At 41.0% G+C, this 24,629-nt stretch overlaps 1 protein-coding gene across 3 annotated transcripts; it reads left to right on the top strand.

Moving 5' to 3' along the window:
* Window positions 1–4,029: 4,029 nt before the first annotated feature.
* PITX2 (paired like homeodomain 2) lies at window positions 4,030–18,373 on the top strand. Of its 3 annotated transcripts, none has more exons than XM_073340053.1 (4): window positions 4,030–4,075; window positions 4,492–4,590; window positions 15,465–15,670; window positions 17,810–18,373. In XM_073340053.1, exons 1-4 carry the CDS (start codon window positions 4,030–4,032, stop codon window positions 18,371–18,373), a joined length of 915 nt encoding a protein of 304 aa, XP_073196154.1. The 3 variants fall into 3 exon arrangements, with proteins under 3 accessions (XP_073196154.1, XP_073196153.1, XP_073196152.1); XM_073340052.1 differs by having other exon boundaries at window positions 4,450–4,590; XM_073340051.1 differs by lacking the exons at window positions 4,030–4,075; window positions 4,492–4,590 and adding an exon at window positions 14,286–14,514.
* The last annotated feature ends 6,256 nt before the right edge of the window (window positions 18,374–24,629 follow it).

Genomic DNA, 24,629 nt, shown 5'->3' with positions numbered 1-24,629 from the left:
CAGATTTTACGCCCCCCCCCCCCTTTCCCCGCGCCGCTCGCCTCTGTCTATCGCTGTCTCTGCCTCCCCTTCCCCAGCAAATCCACTGCCCCCTGCACTCCCCCTCTGCTCTGCTCCTCGCTGGAGTTAGTTTGGTGGAATCTCTGCTGACGTCACGTCGCTCCCAATGCAGAGAGGGGGCGAGAGAGAGGGAGCCGGAGAGTAAAAGAAAGAGCGAGTCAGACACAGGAAGATCTCCGATCCCACAGCGAATACACTAGCCCCCCGCTTCCCCCCCCCCCAGCCCCAACCACCTCCACGGAACCCTGCGCTCTTGTTTGGATCCTTTATTACTTCTGCCCCTGAGTTGCTGGCGCTGCAGTCAAGCCAGCCCCCAGGATTTGCTAAATCTCGAGGAGGAGAAGAAAGAATAACGGGGTGGAAAGCTCAACGAGTAGCCGGTAAGTGGAGGCCCATCCTTCCCCGGGATGTGAGATAATGCGAGTCTGAGAATTGGTTCCACTTTGCGGGGATCTTCCCGCTAGGTGATTTGTGTGACTCTCTGATGTCTCTTTTCGCTAGCGAGGGCCGTTCCAAACAGACGTGAGTCGAGCCGTTCTGGGGACTTTACACTGTTTTTCAGTCCTGGCAATAATGATCTATGGGGGCAGTTCAATGGCAATCGAGAAGATCGTGAGTTGTCTCGGAAAACGGTGCATCTCCCTGAACCCTCCTCTACCTACTTCACGTTAATACGTCTGGAGGGATTGGCGTTCGAGAGATAAAAGGAGTCAAGTCACTGAGGGTGGGGTTTTTTTTTTTTTTTTTTTTTAAGGCTTCTAATGTTTTGCCTAAGAAAAAAATCCAGCTATTAAATGAGGCCTTGAGAATACTACCTGGGAGACAGGCCCTTTTGCAGAAGAGAGTTTTATTATTTAGGTCAGCTCGGATTGGTTACAATTTTAAAATTGTGTCTTTCTAAAAATGCTTTAAAGTTAGTGCGATTTGTTAATTTATTTTACTGTTAATTGTATTATTAATTGTACGTTATTTGTGGAGGGAAAATATTGTCTCGATTACATTCCTTACAGTGCTTTTTTTCCTCTCCCCCTCCAAAATAAAAGGAAAATGGTGTGGATCGCTTCCTCTCTAACTATGCGTACCTTAATTTCTTTCCTAAAGGCAGCATTACAGAACATAATTTTTTAAATTAAGGACATCATTTACTGTAGGGAAACTTAAATTAAGTTAGGGAAAGAAGTCACCTAAAGCTTTAAGATTTTTACCTAGTTTCAGACAATTGCATATCTGGGAAGTAAAAGAGTGTTATGCACAAAGGAATTGCATATGCTTTACATGAGAAAGTGTAATGTGTGTGCCGATAAATGAATAGCCTTACGTGTAGCCTCCAAGAAATATTAATACAATAGAATTAATCTAAATCGTTGTCCTGTGTTCACTAGATTGTAACTAGCAAGGCTTGTTTGTATTTTCAGTATAAGGAAACATCCTTTATTTACTCAAGTAACCCTTACTCACGAGAGCAGTCACTGGGACTAACTACGGATTACTCGGATGAATAAAGATTACAGCATTAGGCCTTAAATTAAGCACCGATTTCGTTTATGAACCACCTACAATAACACCTACCATATTACAAAAACTACTAACTCCAAATTATGACCGGTGGTTCTGTGATACTAAAATGTTTTGCAAGATATTTGCCAGGGCCTCGGATTAATTTGTTTCTAAAATGACATCAATGTGTACAACTCACCTGATACTGCTTATTACTAGGTCAGCTATAGTTTATGTGCTTGGAGCAGAGTATTAATTAACTGAATTTCCTCAGCAATCCAAGAAAAAGAAAATACTTCAACAGTCTATGAGTTTGCTATTTGTTTTCATTTATAAAAATAATTAAATAGTTTGAAAGTGACAAAGTGGACAGGAGAAATTAAAACAAAAAACAAAGGGGAGAGCAACCCCCTTACTAAATGATTCGGCATTGTCATTTCTGTAGTCAACAGAAAATTGCCTCTTCTTTTATGCCCATTCCCCTGTTGAGATGTTCTTATAAAAATTAAAAGAGAGAAAATAAAGATCAGTGGTGTAATTGGGATCTGAGCGGCTGAAACCAGGAGAGTAATAATCCTGTCTAACAAGATATATTCATCCCAGGACAGCAGCATTTGAGGGGAGAGAAAAACTTCCCATTCGGGGGAAAAAAAAGTTGTGCATCTCAATTTGTTAGATAAATTAGCCGTCAAGGAAAGCGAAGAGGCAAGGCAAGTGAATTTGTCATGCAAGGCTTGTCTTGACAGAGCCGGTTTAAGGACTATCAGAGAGGAATTAAGGTTTTCTTAATTGCCTTCCCCAAAAATTTAGCCACAGCTCATATAGTAGGCCCAGTTATAGGAAGGAGCATTTAATACAGATCAGAGTTCTTCCTAAGTCCTTCTTTGGCTTTGAATATCAATTCCGATGTCGTAATACGACTCAGAAATGTCCTGAGAAACATACCTTGACCTTTTTTTTTTTTTTTTTTTTTTTAATTCTCACTTCCTAGGAGAAAATCCGTGTTATTTACAGAGCTGCAGACTGCATTGGAAAATGTGACTGTTGGTTGGTTCAGCCATACTCATGTCGATTATTAATTATCAGTATTATTAATTATTATTTTGTTATTTTATTATTATTTATTTCATCAAAAATGTTTGTAAACTCCAGTCTGCGGCATTTTAGGCACTAGCTAATACTGCATCCAGTTCAGACACTAAAAAAAGAAAGAAGAAGAAGAAACGAAAGAAAAGATTACCGAAATGATGATGACATGCAAATTTCCCCAGAAATTATCATAAGTAAACATTTGAAGCCTGGACTAATAAAATCCCATCTGTGTTACTTCATATCGAGTTAGCAGAGAGCTGTGATAATGAATTTTGTAATATCTCACGAACAGACATCTCAATCAGGCACTAATCCTGTGATTTTACTGCAGAATCACTAAATCTGGCGCAGTCAAACTGCTGCTCTTTGGCACAGGGATAGCGAAGGCGCACCTCCTGCCGCGACCAGCGAGGGCTCCCAGGCTGGCGATCCTAAACTGTCACAGACCGGGTTCCCACTGCCTGGCCAGCTAGATTAGAAAGAGGACGCTCCGGGCTCGCATTGTCAGGTTTCCCCAGAACAGGGAAGCAGCACGTGTAATCAGCGGCGTTATCCTTAATGAATAGAAAAGATGTTCTCCCTAGGATACACTTCTGCAATCCGCTTGTGCTACTATTTTATCTGCTCTGAACTACAACTATTCCATTGGTGCGTGGTTTACTATTTGAACCTCGCTGGACAGACAGCAGAGCACAATGGGGTACGAGGCTTTCCTAGACCAAAGGGGGTCGTGGTAGCCTTTAGAAGGTAATACAGAAAAAGATACAATGAAATGAAATCGAACCTAGTTCAGGGTTGTATTACCCCCTAGTAACCTTAACGTGATTTTAAAGTCGATGATTACTTAAAAGTGCGAAGTGTAGGAAGCCCCTTTTGTACTAATTATAGGAAAGCTAAATCTACTGCATCAAATGTAATGACAGTCTCATTTAAACTCAGCTTGTACAAAAGACAAATGACATGTATTCTATCATCTGAGAAAATTATGAATCCATAAACAACAGGATTAAAATGTGCTAAGGACAAGTTTGGTTGCAAAGTTTTAAAATATTAGATAAGTGCCTACAAAAGTCCGTTCGCCATTCACAAATAAACAATGCGATTCTTCAAAGGGAGTAAAGGCAGAAATGTTTGATCGCCTTGATCACTGTGATCATTATTACTGCCTTTTAATACCAGCGTGTCCCTTTCTGAGCGACAAGTAGGTGAACTTGATTCTGATTTTTTTTAAATGTATTTTGTAAAAATCGTTACGAAAATATGTTAGCAACGTGCTGCACACTGACTACTACAGCACGTCTCCTTTGACGTTTAATTTTTCTTAAGTAAGCATTTTTAAAATAAAATCCAATACATTTGATGTTTTACAGATAACGGGTGATGGAGTCCAACTGTCGTAAGCTAGTATCGGCTTGTGTTCAATTAGGTAAGACAAATATTTCCGATCGATTCATATGAAATTCTTTATGTGTGGAGAAGAGTAGTTTATTCGAATGTAAGTGGCTGTGTATTATCCGTGAGAGAGAGAGAGAGAGAGATGCACTTATATTTTTATAATCACATATTACATTTACAAATACTGATGTGCCGATTGATCAAATACTATTTTCTCTCTACGCAGAGAGCTGATACTTTAATGGTCAACAAAATTGAAGATCAATATTTTCTGGACTTTTAAATTATTTGAACTGCGGTGAAATTCACGCGGACTGTAATGTTCACAATGATGGTGATTTGGCAGAGTTCTACGTTTGACAGCCTCTCCTCTCTGTCTGTCTCTCTCTCTCGTCCTCTCTCTAGTGGGGGTGCAACCTTCTACAGTTGAATGTCTTTTCTCCAAAGACTCTGATATTAAAAAGGGGGAATTCAGTGACCCTCCAGAGAGCAGGAAAGAGGCAACCAGCAGCAAGCTCTTCGGGAGGCAGCATCCCAGCGCCAATGGTAAGCGAGAGCCCCCCAGGCCGCCTCCCTTCGGTCCCACTCACCTTATCACTGGTGAGTGAGAGAAAGGGGAGAGAGAGTCCAACGTGTTGGATGCTTAATTGTTCCCTCTTTATTTATTCCTCTTTTTTTTTAACTAAAAGGGCTTGTCTCAGGTGTGCAGTGCCCTGTCCTGGTTGGATTCTGGCGCAAAGTGTGTTGGTTGTTATTTGGATAGGGGACTTGCAGAGGAAGTTTCCCAAACTCCTTTCTCATCCTCCACTCTCTCTCTCTAGCTCTTGTTTGGGAAGGTAGGCCGGTCCTGAGCTAAAACGCGGTCCAACAGCGACCTCTGCTGCTGTACATCTGCGCCACTGCACAGAGAAGCAACAAACGGGGGAAACTGGACAATGCTGCCCACTTGCCAAAAGTTAACTGGGTCCAGGTTTTTTGCTGTGGGGAGTGCAACCCAATTAAAAATGGATATTCTTGGCGAGGTATTTTCCCCGTGCAAACAGCGGCGTGCAATAACGTGTTGTGAATAACAACTTTCAGGGCCAGCTTGTGTGCTTTTTTTTTCTTTTTTCTTTTGCTAAGGCAACACTTCCCACGGAGTTCAAAACGGGGAGGGAAGAGGGGTTGCCTGAGTAAGGAGTGCAGCAGGATCTGTCGAGTGGACTGTCTGGATGTATCCGCATCCTTTTGATGCGACCCTTTCATACGCTTTCATTGCACATTTTTGCTGTGCTTTAAAATGTTCTCTTTGTGCACCTAATCGGAAGTGTCTTCGTCAGTATTTTTTTAAATTAAAGTTCACAATAAAAATTTTTGCTAAAAGTTCAAAATAAGAATAATTTTGGTAACTATCTGCGCTAAACATCGGAAATGTCTTTTTTCTTAAAAATAAATAAATAAAGAGACACAGGAAACCACTGATAGGAGGATCTCTCCACCCCCTTTTTGATTCAAGATTTAGTGGCTCTAATATGTGAATACAAAATGTAATAAAGAAAAACATCAATGCAAACATATTACAAAGAAGAAAACAAGCTCTCTAGTTCACGTTCCTATTTAATTCAAGAGAAGCATAATTTTGTTTAAATAAAATATATTAAAGTGAATAAATAGTACAGGAAACTGGACTGCACTGATAATGTAAGTATTCCTGGTCTTGTGGTTAAACACTTACTTGTAAGAATATAGTATTAACCCAATTTGGCTAAATAGCTTAATATTTCTCAGATAACATCAAGTGATTTGCAATTGTTCATTCCCCCCTTCCCCGTTTGGAAGTTTTAATCACTGTTTGACAGCTCCTTATAAAAATAAATGTTTAGACCAAAGAATGGTTAAAAATCAAGCTTAGAAACAATTCCAAACCCTAAAGTATTATGACCCAATAACTTGTCATCCCGAAAAAATACATCATATTAAATTGTGCACAAATAAGGATTATCAATGTTTTGCACTTTTTAATCCACAAGTAATAGCTGTTAAATAATGTAGAGAGGAAAGATGACATTGGTTTATATATGGTTTGAGAATAACAAAGGCCTTTTTACCCTTCACCTTTTTTTCCCCAATGAACAGGTGGTTTTAATCAAAGACTACAGCAGGAGCTAATGGGAAAGTGGGGACCTTTCTGCTATAATAAATTTATGAGTCCTTACAAGCCAGTTTTATTCTTCTAAGTATTTATAAAAGTAATATCCACATATGCTCTATGACATGGTAGTTTTTACTTCCCTTGCTGAGAAACAAATGGTTATTTTCTTAACCATTAATTATGAGTCCGGATTATTGTATTACATGTAAAATTTCCTGCCTAGTGCAATATCGATAAGTCCATTTTTTACCCTTCAGACTGAAGGGGAAATTGCTATCCAAACATATTTAATACCATTAATTAAAATATACCTCTGTGTTGAAGTAATGCTGAATACCTTGAGTTTGTTGGCAATTTTTTGGATTTTTTAAATGGTAATATTTCATGGAATTTGTTCTATATAGAGCTATGTATAAATGCAGACCGTTTTGTTGAAACCTAATGAATAATTATAACTCCCGGAATGTCCTCAGTTGTTAGGATGATTTATTTGAAAATAATACAAGCAGTATATTTCCTTATTTACTTACATTATTTTGTTTTCTTTTTCTGTTTTAAATCTTTTAATCCACCTTGGTTTTGTATCGCGTAGTTAGAAGGAAATGAAACGATTTAATCTTTTATGTCATTTACTTCTGACAAATCTTTCCCCTTCTGTCAAGGCTTTTAAGTTGCTGTGTTAGGAAGTCAGGTATCAGAGACACAAAACAATTATTCTTTGGGAGCATATCCTGCCATAGTTCCTTTTGTCAAATTACAGTTGGGGGTCACTGTGACTTTGGAGAAAAAAAGATATGTAAGAGGGGAAAATCAGAGGAAGACAGCCTGCAAAATACAAAGGATTGTTGAGTTTCTGCAAGTGCTGAACATTTTCATAGCTCAGCAGAAAATAAAGGCTTTATTGGAATAAATGGGAATGTACACAGTCATATTAATATCTACATGAACATATTCTTGCTACAAATAATTTCAAATGCAAATTTACTAATCTTATATTTAGCCATAAAATGGAATTTAGGAAAAGTATTTCTTAGTGACAAACCACATAAAACTACTTAAACTGTGTAGTGGGGGAGCGGGTCAGGAGGGACTCACATTTTATAAGTACTGTTTATTATTATTTCATTTTAATTTCTGTGCAGTGCCCTGGCCTTTTTGATAGGGCATGCTGAGTATATGCAATTATTATATATCTTTTTGTAAATTCCACATTAGAAATCATGTTATGTAATTAATAACCCAGTCATGGAATAGCAGGCTCATAATATATAATGCTGAAATAACATATTGCCTTATTCCATCGCTCTCAACATCGCAAATTGATTATTTCAACTTGTTAAACTAATTATTTGCGGCTGAATATTCAATAATTTAACATCACTTTTAGAAAAGCCCCCACTCATTCAGCTTTATGTATGTATTCCCCTGCAAAGTTAGGTACACCACTGTTTAAAGAAGATATTTATCACTTATTTTTACAAAAGTTAAAAGCTAACTCTGCAAGTTTGGTAACCCTCTGTGGCCCCTCCACTCATAGTCTAGTTTCTTATAAGAATCCAATATCAACAGTTACCCTAGTGTACGTGTGTAAGTGGATGGATAGATAGATAGATAGATAGATAGATAGATAGATAGATAGATAGATAGATAGATAGATAGATAGATAGATAGATAGATAGATAGATAGATAGATAGATAGATAGATAGATAGATATTCAACGGGCCTAACTGAAAATCTCTGTATCCTATCAGTTCAGCGAGATACAAATTTCCCTGGCACCGCCAGTGCAGATATGGTGGAAAAGCCACATGAGTCCACCAAAATGTCACCGTAGCTAAGTATGCATGGCAGGAAGTACAATGTGCTGCTTGAACAGTGTCAGTACCAAAATGTAATTTAGGATGGCAACCGTGTCCAAAAAGGGGTAGAGAAACCATTGGCACTTGGCTTCCTAACAGCAGCCTGGCCAGTTGGAGGAAATCAGAGAAAATAACCTTGAGAAGAAAGAAAGAGGGAAACCTGAAGAAGAAAGGCCCGAGTAAGATAAGAGAAAAGAAACTGGCCTGGGAAAGAAAGAGATTCCTAAGAGAGCAAAGAAGGGCCTAGGACTAAGAGAGAGACTGGGAGCTGAACAGCAAAGGTGGGAGCCTTGGAAGGAAGAGAAACGCGGTTTCCCGTTTCTAAATCAGCAACACACTCTGGTCATACACTACGTTTCAGTGTTTCCGCAATTGATTGGGACTGATTCTCTCTCCAGGGGCAATGCGATTATAGCAGTTACTATCCCAAATTTAAGTTTCCCTTCAAATATTCTCTGCAAAATGAAAATTAAAAGTTACTTATTGTTCCTTTGATTTTTTTTTCCGTCCTCGTCTCACAATAATAGATGCAGCAGTTGTTAGACTGACCCCAGGGAAAACTAAATGTATAACGAAAGCTTATTCGTGAGGAGGAATATACTAATGGAACAATCTGATGTCTTCTTAATCCTATGTAAAAAGCTTTGTCGTCTTCCTAATATTGACTGAATGGGTAATTAATGGCTCTCCATCTAGGAGAATACCCGGTAATCCAAGATAGGCGAAAGACAACAAGCCAAAGGTAAAAGACAACAGGACTAGCTGGAGACTCTACATAAGAACCACTTTATCCATTTAGGAGAGTATTACGTCTAGAAACAATGATCTTATAGTAGATGAAGGCAAAAGTGGGAAAATAAATACCTGCAGTATGTCTTGCAAACACAGCAGTATCCAGTTAAGCAGGTCATCTGAGCTCCTGTTTCAAGATCTCGCTCTCTCTTTCCCTCTCTCTTTCTCTCATTCAGAGATCAATTTAAATCTGTGCAGAATTTGTAGGGTTCTGGGTACTGGCCCGTTGAAGTTGGACTATCGTCTCCCCCCCCCCCCCCCCCCCGTCCGCCTAACGGTTACAAATGATCAGGAAACATAAGATTTACCATAATGGATCAGACCAGTGGTCTTGATATATATTCCGGTATCCTGTCCTCACAGTGGCCCGCACTAGCTGTTTCAGTGGAAAGTGCAAGAAACCCTACAAAAGGAAATCTGCCCACAATCAAAGGAGTTGGGTTTTTGTTTTGCTTCTTTGTTTGTTTTCTCCCTTCTGAAATCCCTATTCCACAGAGGCTGTGAGGATCTGGAATCTAAAGAGAACCAATGATTCTACCGGAATTAAAAAATAAAACAACTTCTGACATTTTAATTTCAACCTTTAGCAGTAATGTATTACTTGGGTTACTACAATTAGGTTGGGGTTTTTTTGTCAGCTGACAGCTTTTAAAATACTATTTCGCTAGGGAAATAAAAACTTCATCTCAGATTAAAGGTGGGTATTTTTGGATTTATCTGATTTATGGTCACCATGACAACTAATGCCGAATGTTAGCTACCCTCATGGCTGGCGGGGGCGGGCGAGGGGGAGAGGACAGGGGGAGAAGCAATGGAGGAGTTTTAATCACAGTATTGTAAATAAGTGACTGCAGCCTTCCCTTCTGACTATACCTGAATATGTCTCTATTCCTACTTCTCCCCACTCCAACCCTCCACTACACACATGTTCAGGTAGAAATGGGCCTAAAATAGCCCGTTAGGTTCCCGGAGATGCTTCATAACTGAGACCATTCTATTCAAATTCTTTAGGACGGTTCTATATTTAAAAAAATCTCTCGTGATTCTTAACATAATCCAGATTTTTACAAGGGGAGGGGACCCATTTGATCTATTATCTAGAACCCAGATAGGAGAAGGAAGAGTTCGAGCCAGTTAGAGCCACTAGAGCAAAGGAACCCAAAGGGAGTCCAGGGTTTGTCAAAAGAATCTTGACAGAGCTGAGGTTTTTTCTTCCATCAGCGCCTAATATTCTAACAACCAAGGGATTCTGCAAACTATAAATCGCCTAATCCTTCAACTCAGAATTTCAAATGCGCAACAGTCACTAAAACTGTGTGCTGTGCAGTAGATAGAAAGCATGGTTCTGCAGTCACTTACATGTGTAATTATTCTTGACATACTAATAGAAACAGGAAAGAGCTGACAATAAAGACGTCAAAGCCGGGTGGGGTGGGGTGGGCGCTTGTTCTTTGATTAATTAAGAAGTTGGACCAGAATGTGGGAAGGGAGAGAGCCACTAAAGAGACAAACATACAGAGTTTCCAATTTATAAACTTTTAAAAATGCCTATTAAAAACGAGTGTGGTTGGCCACGCATCCTCATATTCTTCCATTGTTGAAGTCCATAGCAGAGTCGCAGTTGAGAACTGACAGTTTCGTTTCATTCTAAGCTAAAGAACAATCCCTAGGACTCTGTTGCAGGGCGTTCTCAAACGGGTTTGAACAGTAAAATCTAACAACTGTGGAACTAAATAAGACTATAATGCATAATCGGTTGCTTAATACAGTGACAAAACAGTATGGCTCTATGTCAGACCCAAAAAAACCGCCAAACCATTTGTCTGGAAGAGGGGAAAAGAAACCGAATTCAATCTCTTATCTGAGAACATTAAATCCCCTTTCTGACTACGAGTTATACAGTGCATTTGCGGATGTGGAGTCTTGTGTACGAATTTGACCAACGTTAAGCTTTATGACAGAGGCAAAAAGTCATAATGATTTATGACCAAACAAGTAAGAATTCGACATAGCATCCCATTACAGAGGAACCCACAAAGTGCATAATAAGTGCCTTGCAGTTTCCAAACCATACATATGTCTTTTCGTTAAATCCCAGGATCCCAGGAAAGGTTTGCATGTCTCAACTAAAAAGCCCCATCTTCAAAAATATAAATGAAGAATAGCTCTTCACCCTTAACACACACACACTTTGCCCATACTCCACATTTAAAGGTGGAAGCCCTAGATAAAAATAGAAGCCTTGCAATCTTTTTCCTCCAACCCCTCTCCCAGTGTCGCTTCTGTTCTTTAACCAGAGAGAGATTTATTCCTTTACAAATCGTTTAAAGGTAATAAGGGTCTCGTACTTCTCTAATTTTCCCCGTTATTTTCAACATAATATTGAAATACAGATTTAGAAAATAACAATTGTTATATTAGCCTTGTCCACCCACCCACATCCCGGGCTTCCTTTAAAATGCTGCTCAGAGAGAACTTACTTTGCTGAAGTTCTGAACCTACAAATCTAATGCGCAGGAATGTCCCAACCTTGCGTTTAAAATAATGACACTGGGAGGCATTGGTTTCGCCCTATTGGAGTCCTTTCATTAACGAGGGCTTCGGGGATTTATGAGTACAGGACCACAGTAGTACAGCGAGGTTAAGAAGAAACTGAAATATGATTAGTAAACAAATTGTGCAGAAAGGAGCTGGATTCATATTGACTTACTTATAGGTCATCTGCTGCCGGTGCAAAGGGAGGAAATATTTACTTTGCACATATACTTTATGATCTTGGGGGAATTAGCGGAAATTCAATAAGAAAACGGCTAGAATCATTTTAAAACCCCCTATTTAAAAGACTTAAGCAAATTAGAGTCTTATCAGATTAAAATCCACTACAAATGTAAGAGCATTGTCTCCATCGAAACGCTGTGGGGTCTGAGGAAAGAGATTCTTTGCCAAATCTCAGGGATAAAACACGTCATTTAAACACCAGATAATGAGCAGAATGTAAATTAATTTAACCTTCTTTACCAACAGGCTGTTAAAGTAATATGTATAATTTAGCGATAAGTAAGGCTGCAAAATATAATACTGAGAGAAAGAGCATCCACTAATAAGAAGGACCTGTCAAAAAATGAATAAAGGAAAGGGAAGCTTGGAAGTTATGCTGGCTTAAGAAAGTTCACATCTGTGGGAAACTCCCAGACATCTAGAATTGTGAAGAGTAATTATAAGTATAGGAACAATCTTATCGCACATACATCTGCAGTGTCTGGATTAGTTCGTGTCATTACGCAGAACTCTTCCAATCAATGGGGGTGCTACTTAAAACCCCATGCTATGGCCCACTCCCGAGTCTATTGCAAATATTTGGGATAAGGTGTTTTCTTGCAACTGGGTTCAAAGGAGACAAACGGATATGTTCAAATATATTTGCCTCTTGCTTTATCTGCGGGACAAGCCCATTTTCTGACTGAAGAACTTTCCAGTCATGTGGCCAACATGGAAGGACACACAATCTCCACAATGTGAGATTTGCTGAAGAACTCCCCATATTTCTATCTCACACCAACAACTACTGCAGTAATATAGCAGGACATGTAAACAAAATCAGAATGTAGGACGGAGATTAGCTCTTGGTTTGTGCTCTGAGACGCAGCCTATGGTAGAGTTTTATACTGCCGCCCATCACCCTAATATCTCGGCGTTAGCGGTGTCTGATTCATCGTAGTCACATTGTTGCTCTAGATTTCTCCGTTCTCTTTCCTTTAGATAATTTTGCTTTTACTTAGTAATTTGTTCATGACGGGGGGGGGGAATGGTCTCTAAAAATAAAAGGAATTTAGAAAATGTCCTTATGATCGGTTGTTTGAAATCTCCTTGAAATAATGGATGGATATATATTGCACAAAAATGAGATTTTCGTGGTTTTATTTTCTTTGAAATTATCACAAGAAAATAAACAAGATAGTAAACGAAAAGTGAGAAATTTAAAGGTTTACAAATACAGTGTAAGGATCAGCTAGAGAGAATCTCGTTTATTGCTTTCCAATAAAATTTAAAAGATTGCTATAATTCGAAAACTACCCATTTTTCGGCAAAAAAATCCGTTAGTCAAACTGGTATAACGCTGTATAATGTATTATCTATTTGATTTATTAATGGGCATTTACACTTGCGTGGTATTTTTAGTGTTGTCGTTTCTATCCAAGAAATCTGTAAAACGAGACTATAGTACTAAACACTTGCTAGGATCATGCTTAAAAGAATGATTTCTCTTTGACAAGCTAGGTTTTGTTTGTTTGTAAATCGGATTTATAAGGCGCCAGTTGTCTTGTTCGCAATTATAGAAAAGCTGTTTAAGACGAGGGTAATATCCATGCCAGCTGGGGTTGAAATTTTAAGATTAGTTCGGTTTTATTTGTTTCCTCTTCTTTCCCTCAGCAGCCTGCTTTTCAGTGTAGAAAATTGTGAAGCCAGCAAAGTATGTTGTTTCCCCATATCACTGGGGAACGGCAATAAATGTTATTTATAACAATGTGTGGGTCTATACAGACATACCCCCCGACACACACATATGCCTTCACCCGCGTTTGGAATCACCTCCTTTATATACCCAATCTCTTGCAATTTAGGCACGGCAGGTTGCACAAGCCTCTGGTCCCGCAGAGTGAATTACTTAGCCCAGCCCTGCTTCTCTGATAGGTCGCGGTTATGATAGTCGGCCTTCCGCCTAGCGCTTCCTGATTGGTCCGGAGCGACATCATTCCTGCCCCGAGCAGCGGGTCCCGGGCGGGGGAGGGAAGGGGTCGGGTGACATCACTGCCCGGGGAAGGCCTCCTCTGGTTTTAAGATGTTGGGCAAACAGGGAAGTGGCTGAGCTGATCGGGTCCCTTGCTCGCCTGGGTGCTGCGCCTAGATGTGTGCACAAGAGAGAGTGGCTGAGCTGGGGAGGGCTGCTGCTGCCTTGGATATAATATCATCTACCTGCCCCTGTCACTCTGACACTTACTGACACTGCCATCGCCTTAGCTTGTCGGTCAGGAGACTTGGTTCCTATGGTTATTCATTATTATTAGGAATATTATTATTATTATTATTATAGGGTCGAATTTACCTTCTTTTTAATCGTTTTTTTTTTCGTGCTGCCTTCACGCCACAAAGAAAACCCCCTGTGCCTCTGTGTGTGTTTTCCTTGAGACTTTAGCTAAGGCTGGCTGGACTTGCACATTAGACTTCTTAGGACTCTTTCAGTTGAAAGGGTAACAAGTTGCTTCTTGAACGCTGGCCGCTGCTGCTGCTTTTCTGTCTCCCACTGGACCAGGGAGCCATACGGGGAGTTGAGCCCGCACCTTCTGCAACGCTGCGCCTTGGAGCGGGGGTGCAGTGTCTATATATCTCTATATACATCGCTATACATATATACATAGAGACACACACAGAGAGAGAAATATTTGGCTTTCTTTTGCCGATGAACTTCATGAAAGATCCCTTAAGCCTGGAGCGCCTGGGAGCCGGGAATAAACTGTGCTCCACTTCACCTTCCTCCTCCTCCTCTTCATCCTCTTGCCATCATCACCAGTCGCCGCTGGCCATGGCTTCAGCTGTAGCGCCGGGGCAGCCTCGCTCTTCCCTGGACTCCTCCAAACACCGGCTGGAGGTGCACACCATCTCGGACACCTCCAGCCCCGAGGCCGCAGGTAAGACAGAGTCCATCCCGGGGTGAGGCTACACCCACACCCCCCCCCCTTACAAAGCCCCCTGGTAACTTCTGCATCACCCTGTGTCGCAGCTCAGTCTCGCTGCCGACCACCCCGCAACCCCCACCCGCAGTCTCTTCCTATGTTCTCTTGAGTGAAGGAAGGTGAATTGGAACCGCAACTGAGGTTCCTCTGAGTGCCTCTCCCGGCAGCAGAGCCCGGCTGATTGCCTTCGGTCTGTGTGTTCATTGGGAGCATAGGGAAAACCCTTCCCCCGTATAATGAATTGCTTCTGCAGGGACTCTCCGGCGGGTTTGCATTGGGATTCACTGCGGCTCCCATTTGGCTATGGAGTGCCCCAGCATCCAGCTGCGGAGAAAGGGAGAGAGACCCCTCGGCGCCCTTCAACCAGGGAGTTGTGGGGCAAGAGGGTCCACAAGGCGAGAGCAAAGATATTCAACCGGGACAATTATGTAGTCAGATCCTCAGTGAACCTTAATGCGCGAGATACAACACATGCAGCGACTATCATTTACTTTGGTATTTGGAAGTGTATTTGAATCAAGGTCTGTTGATTACCTCCAAGAAATACTATGTGTGTGTTTATTATAAATACATATGTACGGACAAGGTAACGATATTTATCTGGATACATAACTATGTACATACAGATAAATATTCTATCTACACCTTCTAGCTGTATTTGTATCGTCTGTACGTAGTCTCTCTCTCTGTTATCTATAAGAAATGGATAAATACATCGATCTGTACGGTAGAGAGAGCGTGTGTGTGGTGTGTGTGTGTGGGGGGGGTGCATACACATACAGAGCTGTAAATATAAGGTTAACAAAATCCAATCAAACGAGCCTTCTCTCTGTAGGGGGAATACTTGCCTTTTCTCGTAGCATTAAGGAGCAGCCTTTTGAACGCGGGGTGCCCTTATTTTACAGAGAAAGAGAAAGGCCAGCAGAGTAAAAACGAGGATGCCGGGGTTGAGGATCCCTCCAAGAAAAAGAGGCAACGACGGCAGAGGACTCATTTCACCAGCCAGCAGCTGCAAGAGCTGGAGGCCACTTTCCAGAGGAATCGCTACCCGGACATGTCCACCCGAGAAGAGATCGCCGTCTGGACCAACCTCACTGAAGCCAGAGTCAGGGTAGGTACAGACGCCGAAAGCCCGATGCTGCCTGGTGGGGGAAGTGTTGGACCGAATGCAGCTGCTTTCGATTTCAGTTTGCGTTCAAAACTTCAGAGCCTTTGCACAAAAGCATCAGGGAGCAAGACATTTATGTCAAAGCGAGACAGATTAGGATCTCCCTTCTTGGAATATGGTGCATCGCACGTTCCGCCCTTACTGTGCAATGTGCTCTCTTCCTTTTGATCGAAATGCGAATGAAAACATTAGCCAAGAAAGCAACTTGAAACAGGCTTCAACCTGTGCTGCCTCTAATGAGAAAAAGATACAACATACACAAGGGCTTTTATTTCCTCATAGGCATTCAGGGCATGCCCTTCCTTGCATTTTCTCTTTCTTTTGGTTTCATAACTACCCTAGCGCTTCCCCCACCCTTTCCCCCTCAGATTTATGGTACTATCACAGTGCTAAAAGTTATCAAGATTATGGGCCAAATCCTGATCCTATGCAGTCCCATTACTGTGAGGCCCTCGCTCAAAAATAGACCCCCAAAATGAATCCGGAGATCCTTGCTATTTTCAGATATAACCCATGGTTCATTTATTGCTCTACTTGTACAAGGATACTATTAAAAATACAGTTAATAGAAAAACATGTTTTATTTGTGGGAAAAGACTTTTTAGTCTTAAATGCTTTAGAATTAGAGTAGACCTGTAAAATAAATTAATAAAGACCTCTGTTTTAAATTAGGAACTAGCTTAATCTACAGAAATTTAGAAGTAAAAATATATTTTAATTAAAAATAGGCCAGCTGTAGACTTCAGACTAAAAGGAATAGTAGAAATATACAGTGAGTAATTAAGAAGTATAAAAAAGGGAGAGGGAAAAATCAGGCTTGTTGATTAATTCAAGCAGAATGTAATTGCAAACTGAATCTGTCTGGTGTCAACCCCATTGCACTGTCATTTTAAAAAGTAGTCTTCTTCATTTAGGCTGTTTGTTGTTGAAAACAGTCACTTTGCATTCTTTGTCTGTCGTTAGTAGACTGGTGGGTAAAATATCGGATTATAAAATGTTAAGGTAATTTTAGCAACCATTTCACACTGTATATTTTTATTCATGAGCTGCAATATAACTGACGGATGTTTTGTGAAGATAGCTGGAGAAACATTTGCTGCTTTAGGTTGACAATATTTTGTGAATGTGAGTGGGGCATGATATTGGTTTATAGCTGTGTGTCAAGCTGTGTCAAGGATTAATTGTACAGTTAGAGATTTGTAATGTAAAACATCGTTTGTGTAAACAAAGAGGAGCCGGGGAAGGCCTCTAGTACGCAAAATAACTCTGCAGGAGGCTGGCTGACAAATCAGACACCAAGATGTGGATTGGAAAGATTTGCAGAAAGGCACACGTTTTCGCCATTGTCTGGAGGGAGGGACCTTCGATCTCACTTAGCACGTTGTGAAAAGGCAAACTTTGCCAAAAAGCAGGAGAACACGTTTGTTTATAAGTGTTTGGGGGTTCTTGAAGATTAGCATATGGGGAGCTTGCAGTTTAAACAAGCTGCTGAGTCAAGATTTATTAGTATTTCCCCTCTATCTGTAATAGGAAATATTTTTTTTTCTCCCCTGGCAAAACTCTGCAGGTTTTCTACGCGTTTTGCATTCGATTTGCAGTTTGTTTTGTTCGGTTTTTTTTTTTCACTTAATGTCTCCCATGTGTAAAATGACAGGGAGCAAATATAAACGCGCTGTCTTTTGTAGCGCGAATGTGTGTTTCGGAATCACGAAAGAAAAACTCATTTGCAAAATGCGTGCTCTAAAACAAATATTTTATGTGATGATCTGCAGCTGATACAGTCTGAATGTGATAGAACAAAAAATCGCTAACGTGTACACTGCGGTTCCCGGAGAGTTTCTTTGGCGATTTTGCAAACTTCCGGGAGTTGTAGATTTGAATAACCATTTTAAATACAAACGTCTGTTAATAGTGAAAAATGCAATCCCGTTTTACACTGGTCAATTCTCTTGCCAGAAGAACGCGTGATATCTTTTGTATTACCGGCACCATTAGCGAAGTGCTGTGATTTTAGTTTTTGCATAACTAAACCGCGCCTGACCTTTTCCATTTTATTTATTTATTTATTTATTTATTTTAAAGGTTTGGTTCAAGAACCGCAGAGCCAAATGGAGAAAGAGAGAAAGAAACCAGCAGGCTGAGCTTTGCAAAAATGGCTTTGGTCCACAATTTAACGGTCTAATGCAGCCCTACGATGATATGTACCCCGGCTATTCTTACAACAACTGGGCAGCCAAAGGCCTGACCTCTGCCTCCCTTTCCACCAAAAGCTTTCCTTTCTTCAACTCTATGAATGTCAACCCTCTGTCTTCTCAGAGCATGTTCTCCCCTCCAAATTCCATCTCCTCCATGAGTATGTCTTCAAGCATGGTGCCCTCTGCAGTCACTGGGGTCCCTGGTTCCAGCCTCAACAGCCTGAATAACTTGAACAACTTGAGCAATCCCTCTCTGAATTCTGCAGTGCCAACGCCAGCCTGTCCTTATGCTCCTCCAACACCTCCTTATGTTTATAGGGACACATGTAACTCTAGCTTGGCTAGTCTGAGACTTAAAGCCAAGCAGCACTCCAGCTTTGGATACGCCAGTGTTCAGAACCCAGCTTCCAACCTGAGCGCATGCCAATACGCTGTGGACAGACCCGTGTGAGATATTAAAGTATAAAATACTGAATGGGAATCCCTCCCCCTTCCCACAAAGACTGAGAATTATACTAGAAAGTAATGGGCACTATAGAGAAAGAGAAGGAAAGAAAGAAAAGGAGAGAGAAAACAGAGAGAAAATGAAACCACTGAAATAAGATAGTCCCTTTGTTTTCAAAGGACCTCCTGCAGATTCTGACATCTTTCACTAAGAGTATTTCCAACAGTTACAAGAACATATATATATATATATTTACACACACACACACACACACACATATATATATATATATGGACAAATGTTTGACTGGATATGATATGACATTTTAATGTTACTATAAGCTTGTTATTTTTTAAGTTTAGCATCGTTAACATAAAAATGACTGAAAGGATGTATATATATGGAAATGTCAAATTAATTTTATAAAAGCAGTTGTTAGTAATATCACAACAGTGTTTTTAAAGGTTAGGCTTTAAAATAAAGCATGTTACACAGAAGCGATTAGGATTTTTCGCTTGCGAGCAAGGGAATGTATATACTAAATGCGACACTGTATGTTTCTAACATATTATTATTAAAACGTGTGAATATCAGTTTTAGAATAGTATCTCTGGTGGATGCAATGATGTTTCTGAAATTGCAATGTAAAACATGCCCTGTGTATAACATTTCGTACAATATTATTGTTTTACTTTTCAGCAAACATGAAAAATGTGTTTTATTTCATGGGAGTAAAATATACAGCATACAGTTTTGTCTGGATTTTTTTTTTTTTTAATGAATTAACTGCGTAGCGGTAACTACTTCACACTGATCAACTGATAGATGACACCCTTCTTTGGTCCCTTCTTTGGAAACACGGTGCAGTAATTTTTACTGTAATACATATAAATTACAGTTTTACCCCAACAAAAAATCTTTACACTGAAGTTACATGCTAAATAAACTCTGGCCTTGGGACGATTGATTCTGCAAAGTAGACAGGATTCCACTATTCCCATGAATAGCTCAGCAGAAAATGGATCATTTGAGATTGCTGGACTCAAGCATTTCCAACGAAAAACAAAGTCGCTGCGTCCATGTAGGGAGTGAACGGCTCCCGCTGTGAAGGAAACTTTTATTAAATACCAAAAGAAAGTTTGACAACAAACACCCCCTAGTCAAACGCGACAGCCCCCTTTTTTCTTAAGTAGAGAGATCTTTCATGTAATATTACATTTCTATTCCCAAATTCCTTTTCAGACATTAGCAGAAGCAAAGACCACTCCAAATAACCGCAACCTCTGAGAGCCCAAGAGGTTGAGAGGTTAGCGTGAAGTTTCCTGAGCCTTGTACTGCAATATGTAGTTGAGAGAAAAGGTCGTGCTCTCTGTGTTTTGTTTTAAATAATATTGACCCATTAATTCTAAACCTGCTTGTTCGTGAAATTATACAGGATTATAGTTTGCCATCTCCAGGACAATGAAGTAAATCAAGATGAATTACAGTTTGAACCTCCCGTCTGATGACATGTGAAGGAGGAATGAATGTCTTGTGGGGAACGGGGAGCGGGAAGAATGGAGATTGAGAGAGACCCTTTTTGGATGGGGCTTTTGTTTTTTTTTAAAAAATCAAGAATTAATTAAAATATAAAACGCTGAACAAACTGCAAAAAGTTCGTCGGCTTGCTGTGTAGGGGGGATAAACAAGCTAGCTGGGACTTAAGAGGGGGAAGCCCTGGAGTGCCTGTCCCTGGAGAAGCTGAACCTGTGTGTGTGCGTTTCTTTGCGGCTGGGTGTGTTTTGGCTGCTGTAACTTTACCTATAGGCCGAGCAGACACTGCGCCTTTGTTCTGCACGGAATCGCTGCCACTTAACAAGAGATCGCAGATAATGCCCCGGCTTTATGATCGGCGCTCGCTGCACATTAACTTTTCTGTCTTTATTTTTGGAGGAGTCGCGGCCAGACCTGCCGGCAGGGATCACGCGGTGGAGGGAGAGCAAACAAAAAGCCCTTTGGACAACGGGTCACCTTCCCCTTGTATTCCTTGGCGGTGGGTGAGAGGCAGGAGCAGCCAGACGGATTTGTTCAGTCTGCAGCGTCCTGACAGTTCAACGGGCCTGGGGAGGAGTTGGTTTAGCCTCCATAGTCACCAGTGGCTGCGGGAAGAAGCCAGGGGAATGGGATTCTGCTTAGAGTGACCCCCACCCCCAAGCAGGATAAGGGCGCATAGTGTGTCTTGGGCGGGGGGAAGAGCAGGGCCACTTCTAGCTGTGTTAATTAATTAAGCCGGGTCAATTGGATCCCCGGGCGAAGGTTCCTAAAATGGGAGGCTGGGGTGGGCAGGGGTCCGTTTCCCCACCATCGTGGGGCTGGCCAGTGCAGCTCCCGGGACAGAGCCGGGGGAGCAGATGGCGCCTCTTTGGAGCCCAGAGGCAGACGGGCCGCTCCGGACCCCAACTTTCCCCCTTTCTTCCCCAGGCCAAACCGGTTCCAATCGATTTGCTGCGCCATGTCAACACCTAAATCCTGGTGAGTGCGAGGGGGAGTTGTTGGGTTTTTCCCCCACCAGCGTCATGATTTCGGGGCTAGTGGCGTGTTAAAGTGCTAGAAACCCAAGCCTTTTAAACTGGTGGGTCGCACTGCAGCTCATAGTTTCCTCTGTAAATGCTAAAACATGGCGAATTCAGAGCCATCCTTATCTGCCTTTACTTTCTTCCACACTCGCTCCATGGGACAGTCGCATGTTATTAGAAATCCCCGAAAAGAATGCTGAAATATTTACCCTCTCTCTGTCTCCTTCCTACCACTGTTTTCCTTCGGCGGCTGTAGTTATTACCATTATTCCTTTGCTTTTTAAAAAATCAAACACAAAGTATTGGATCTGAGCTTTCACTGTGCTACCTAAATTGTTAAAACGATGAAAAATCAGCGTGCCCACTCACACAGGACATAAATCACCCCGAGTGTATTCTGAATTTCTCCTCCTCCCCCTCTCAGTTGAAACCTGGAGGCTCATCATTTCTCTGCGCCACTTGACCAAAAGATACAATGTTTTGATTAGGTCGTAAATCAAAATGTTTTTTTGGGGCTTTCCTTCTCCTTGTTAGCGATCAACGTTTGAACATGAAAAATAATAATAATGGCGAGAAGTGGGGGGGGGGGGGGACCCAGAGTCTTAACATTCCAGTTCTTAACCAAAGATAATAAAGTACCTATCTGATATGCGGCTGCTCTTTTGAGGACTCTAAACTGTAGCGCTAATGGCTGACCCAAAGCACTCTGAGTGTGAACAAACAATGCTGTCTGGGTCCCAATCCACATCTCAATCCACAATGGGATGGGAGTCCTAATCCCTCCCCCACCTCCCGCAAAAGCAGGGATTCACTCTGCAGTCTACCCAGCCCTTCACTCCACTTCTCGTGTGCGGATTAGGACGGGGAGAAGTGTGGCCTGTAATCAGATCTGGTGTTTTGAAACATTTATGAATATAGACTGGCTATTGATTGACTTCAGAAATGGCAAGGCGCATAAATCTAAACACACAACGTAAGTAAAGTCACTGAGTGGGAATATACCTGAATAAAAGCGAAAGATTTCGAGTATTTCTCTGTGGTTATGGGTTTAGATGTTGTGAAACTTTGCCCTACGCGTTTGGCGATAATAGTTGAACTGAACCCAACCCCAAAACGTGAATGAAATTCAAAATGCAATTTCATGCCACAGCGGGTTAGCTGGAGGCACTTTTTATGAAGGTACCTTCTTTAAAAAAATATTTTTAAACCAAGAAAAATAATGAATCAATCCATTTTTATCCAAAATCTCTTTAAGAAACAGCCACAGCTTTATTTTCCTTTGTTTTATGATTACAGGATCTCTCTCCTCCCTCCGCCCCCCATTTCTGCCTTTGTAACTCAGTGGATAAAATATGCCTCTATTTTACTTTTGCATACATAATTTACATTCTTCTTTTATTCAGGGTATGCTGTGCATTTTATTTAACTATTGATTTTGGATCGCTCAAAGGGTTAAATAAAATAAGAAAGAAGCAAAGCCACACAATTGAATCCAACTGTGGTTATTTATTCATCATAAGAAACAAATAAACACGCGGTAATACCACTAAAAGTGTCTCAGGGGAGAAATTACTCTTTTGAAAATAGGTGACGTTTGAGATTAAATTTACTCAGCATAGGAATGTCTAAGAGAAGCTTTGCAGTTTTATACAGGGGAATATGAAATGGGTACGTTACGGTGTTTAAAATGTGGACAGCAATGTTGCTTTATTATATATATATACTTTTTCATATACTAACCCCAAATTTTCCTTAAATAAATGGAAGAGGAAAACAATAAAGTTGTTAGGTTTTAGTAATGGAGAATATAAACTCCAAATTGCTTTAAAGTATATTAATTGTAGTAATGTGGTGTATATAATTTGCGTGTATAATTCAAAGCAATTACTCGTGTGTGTGTATGTGTGTGTGTGTTTCAGGCAAACTGGCAAAAGCAAAAACATTCAAACAGAAACTGTCCTTAATCCTCTCCACTGTGCTTTTTTAGGCATCGCTTCGGTTCTCTAGTGTGCAGGCTGATTTTACATATCACATTCTCAATAATACCTAAGCATTTTAAGGACACATAATTTACCTTGCTAAATGCCTACTTTGGTACGCATATTATGCATGTGTTGGTCTGAATATTACGCATCCAATAGACCGTAACAGTCAATAATCCATAAACGACGAAGGATTTACGCCTTCAGAGCTCCATAAAATGCTGGACTAATTGATTGCTAAACCTTAGTTTTCTAAATCAAAACATTTTGAATGAATTTCTTCAAATATCTCCAACCGCCACTCTCTTTCATTTGTTTATTTGTTTCACACCCCTAACATTTCATAGCGGCAAGGTCATTTTTTTAACGAAGAAAAGGACTTCTTTAGGACTGAGATTTTGTATCATATGAACCAAGTTCCACCCCAGATAACTGTGGATACTTAGCAGAGTCGCAAACCCTTGAATACCAGCCAACTGATGACACAATCACAGCAATACTTCCAGTCTGTGTGGCTCACTAAACTTGCATTTTCAATGTGGAATATGTATTGCCTGGAGTACTTCTGTTATGTAGGAAATCGCCTTTGCGCGACTGGTAAATCATTCTGCGAATAGGATCCTCATTACACCAAAAAGAAGCAGCAACTTTGAGTTTTGAATTTTCATTTTTTAAATTATTCTTATTTCCAGCTCTGCCCCTAAACCGATCTGTTCTTGTGGACTCTGGAGTGGGAGAACTTTCGCGCGCGGTGTCAAAATAAAAATGCCCGGGTAGCTTGATCGCTTTCTCACTCAGGGTGTCCTAGCTTGTGTGCAAATGCGAAGAGTTTGTACAAGTCACTTGACTATTGTAGACATTTGACAAAATATGAGAACTATTGACGGGTTTATATCATTAAGTCACTAACAAAGACTGGGTTAAGCGTTTGGAGGGGGCCTACCCTGAGGAACAAAGCAATCTTATGTAAATAAAGCTGCGATCTTATTTATTGAAATCACATTTGGAGGGAGGGAAAGGTGATCTGTGAGCTAATTGAGACGTGTTACCTACCGGGAATAAATTACGTGCATTTACAAAATAACATGATCTAAAACCACAGTAGGAGAGGGCAGCTGAGGGGCTTTATCAGATACGAGTCCTGTTTATCTGCGCCTTTACAAAATAAACGCCCTGAACTGTCTGAGCTGAATTTGGCTACAGCCGGAGCTGGCTTTGCTGTTCGGTGTCTGTTCTGGTGCAATGTCGATTTTCTTCATATAGCAGAGCTGGCCGAGGTGTAAGGCGTGCAGATTGGATTACGGACATTTCTGACCCCGATCCCAAGGAGAGAGAAAAGAAACGCCACATGCTGTGCCTTAAAGTACACAACAGCTCAGCCAGTTTACCTGACAGCCCTGGAGTAGAACCCGGCGCAGTTCCATCACAAGGGTAGCACCAAACGGACTTTCGCCTCAACCTTATGACCGAGCCGCGCCCTTCCCACCCGCGAGACCTAATGGCGCATTTAAAATGCACAGGGACATAGCTCGGTGCAACATATGGACTATTAGCGTGTGTGGGCGCGCGCATAGATAGCACGCTGGAAATATATGGGCCAAGTTCTGCGGTCAATTACAGCAGTGTAAATCCGGCGTGACTCCAGCGCAGTGAAGACGGAAGTCAATGGAGTTACTCCAGATTTACATTGACGTAACTGAGATCAAAATTATGCACAATATTATA

The sequence above is a fragment of the Lepidochelys kempii genome, chromosome 4, assembly GCF_965140265.1.
Source record: "Lepidochelys kempii isolate rLepKem1 chromosome 4, rLepKem1.hap2, whole genome shotgun sequence".
NCBI classification, from domain to species: Eukaryota; Metazoa; Chordata; order Testudines; family Cheloniidae; genus Lepidochelys; species Lepidochelys kempii.
Note: the sequence above shows the minus strand (reverse complement) of the source record. Positions and strands in the feature narration are given on the sequence as shown.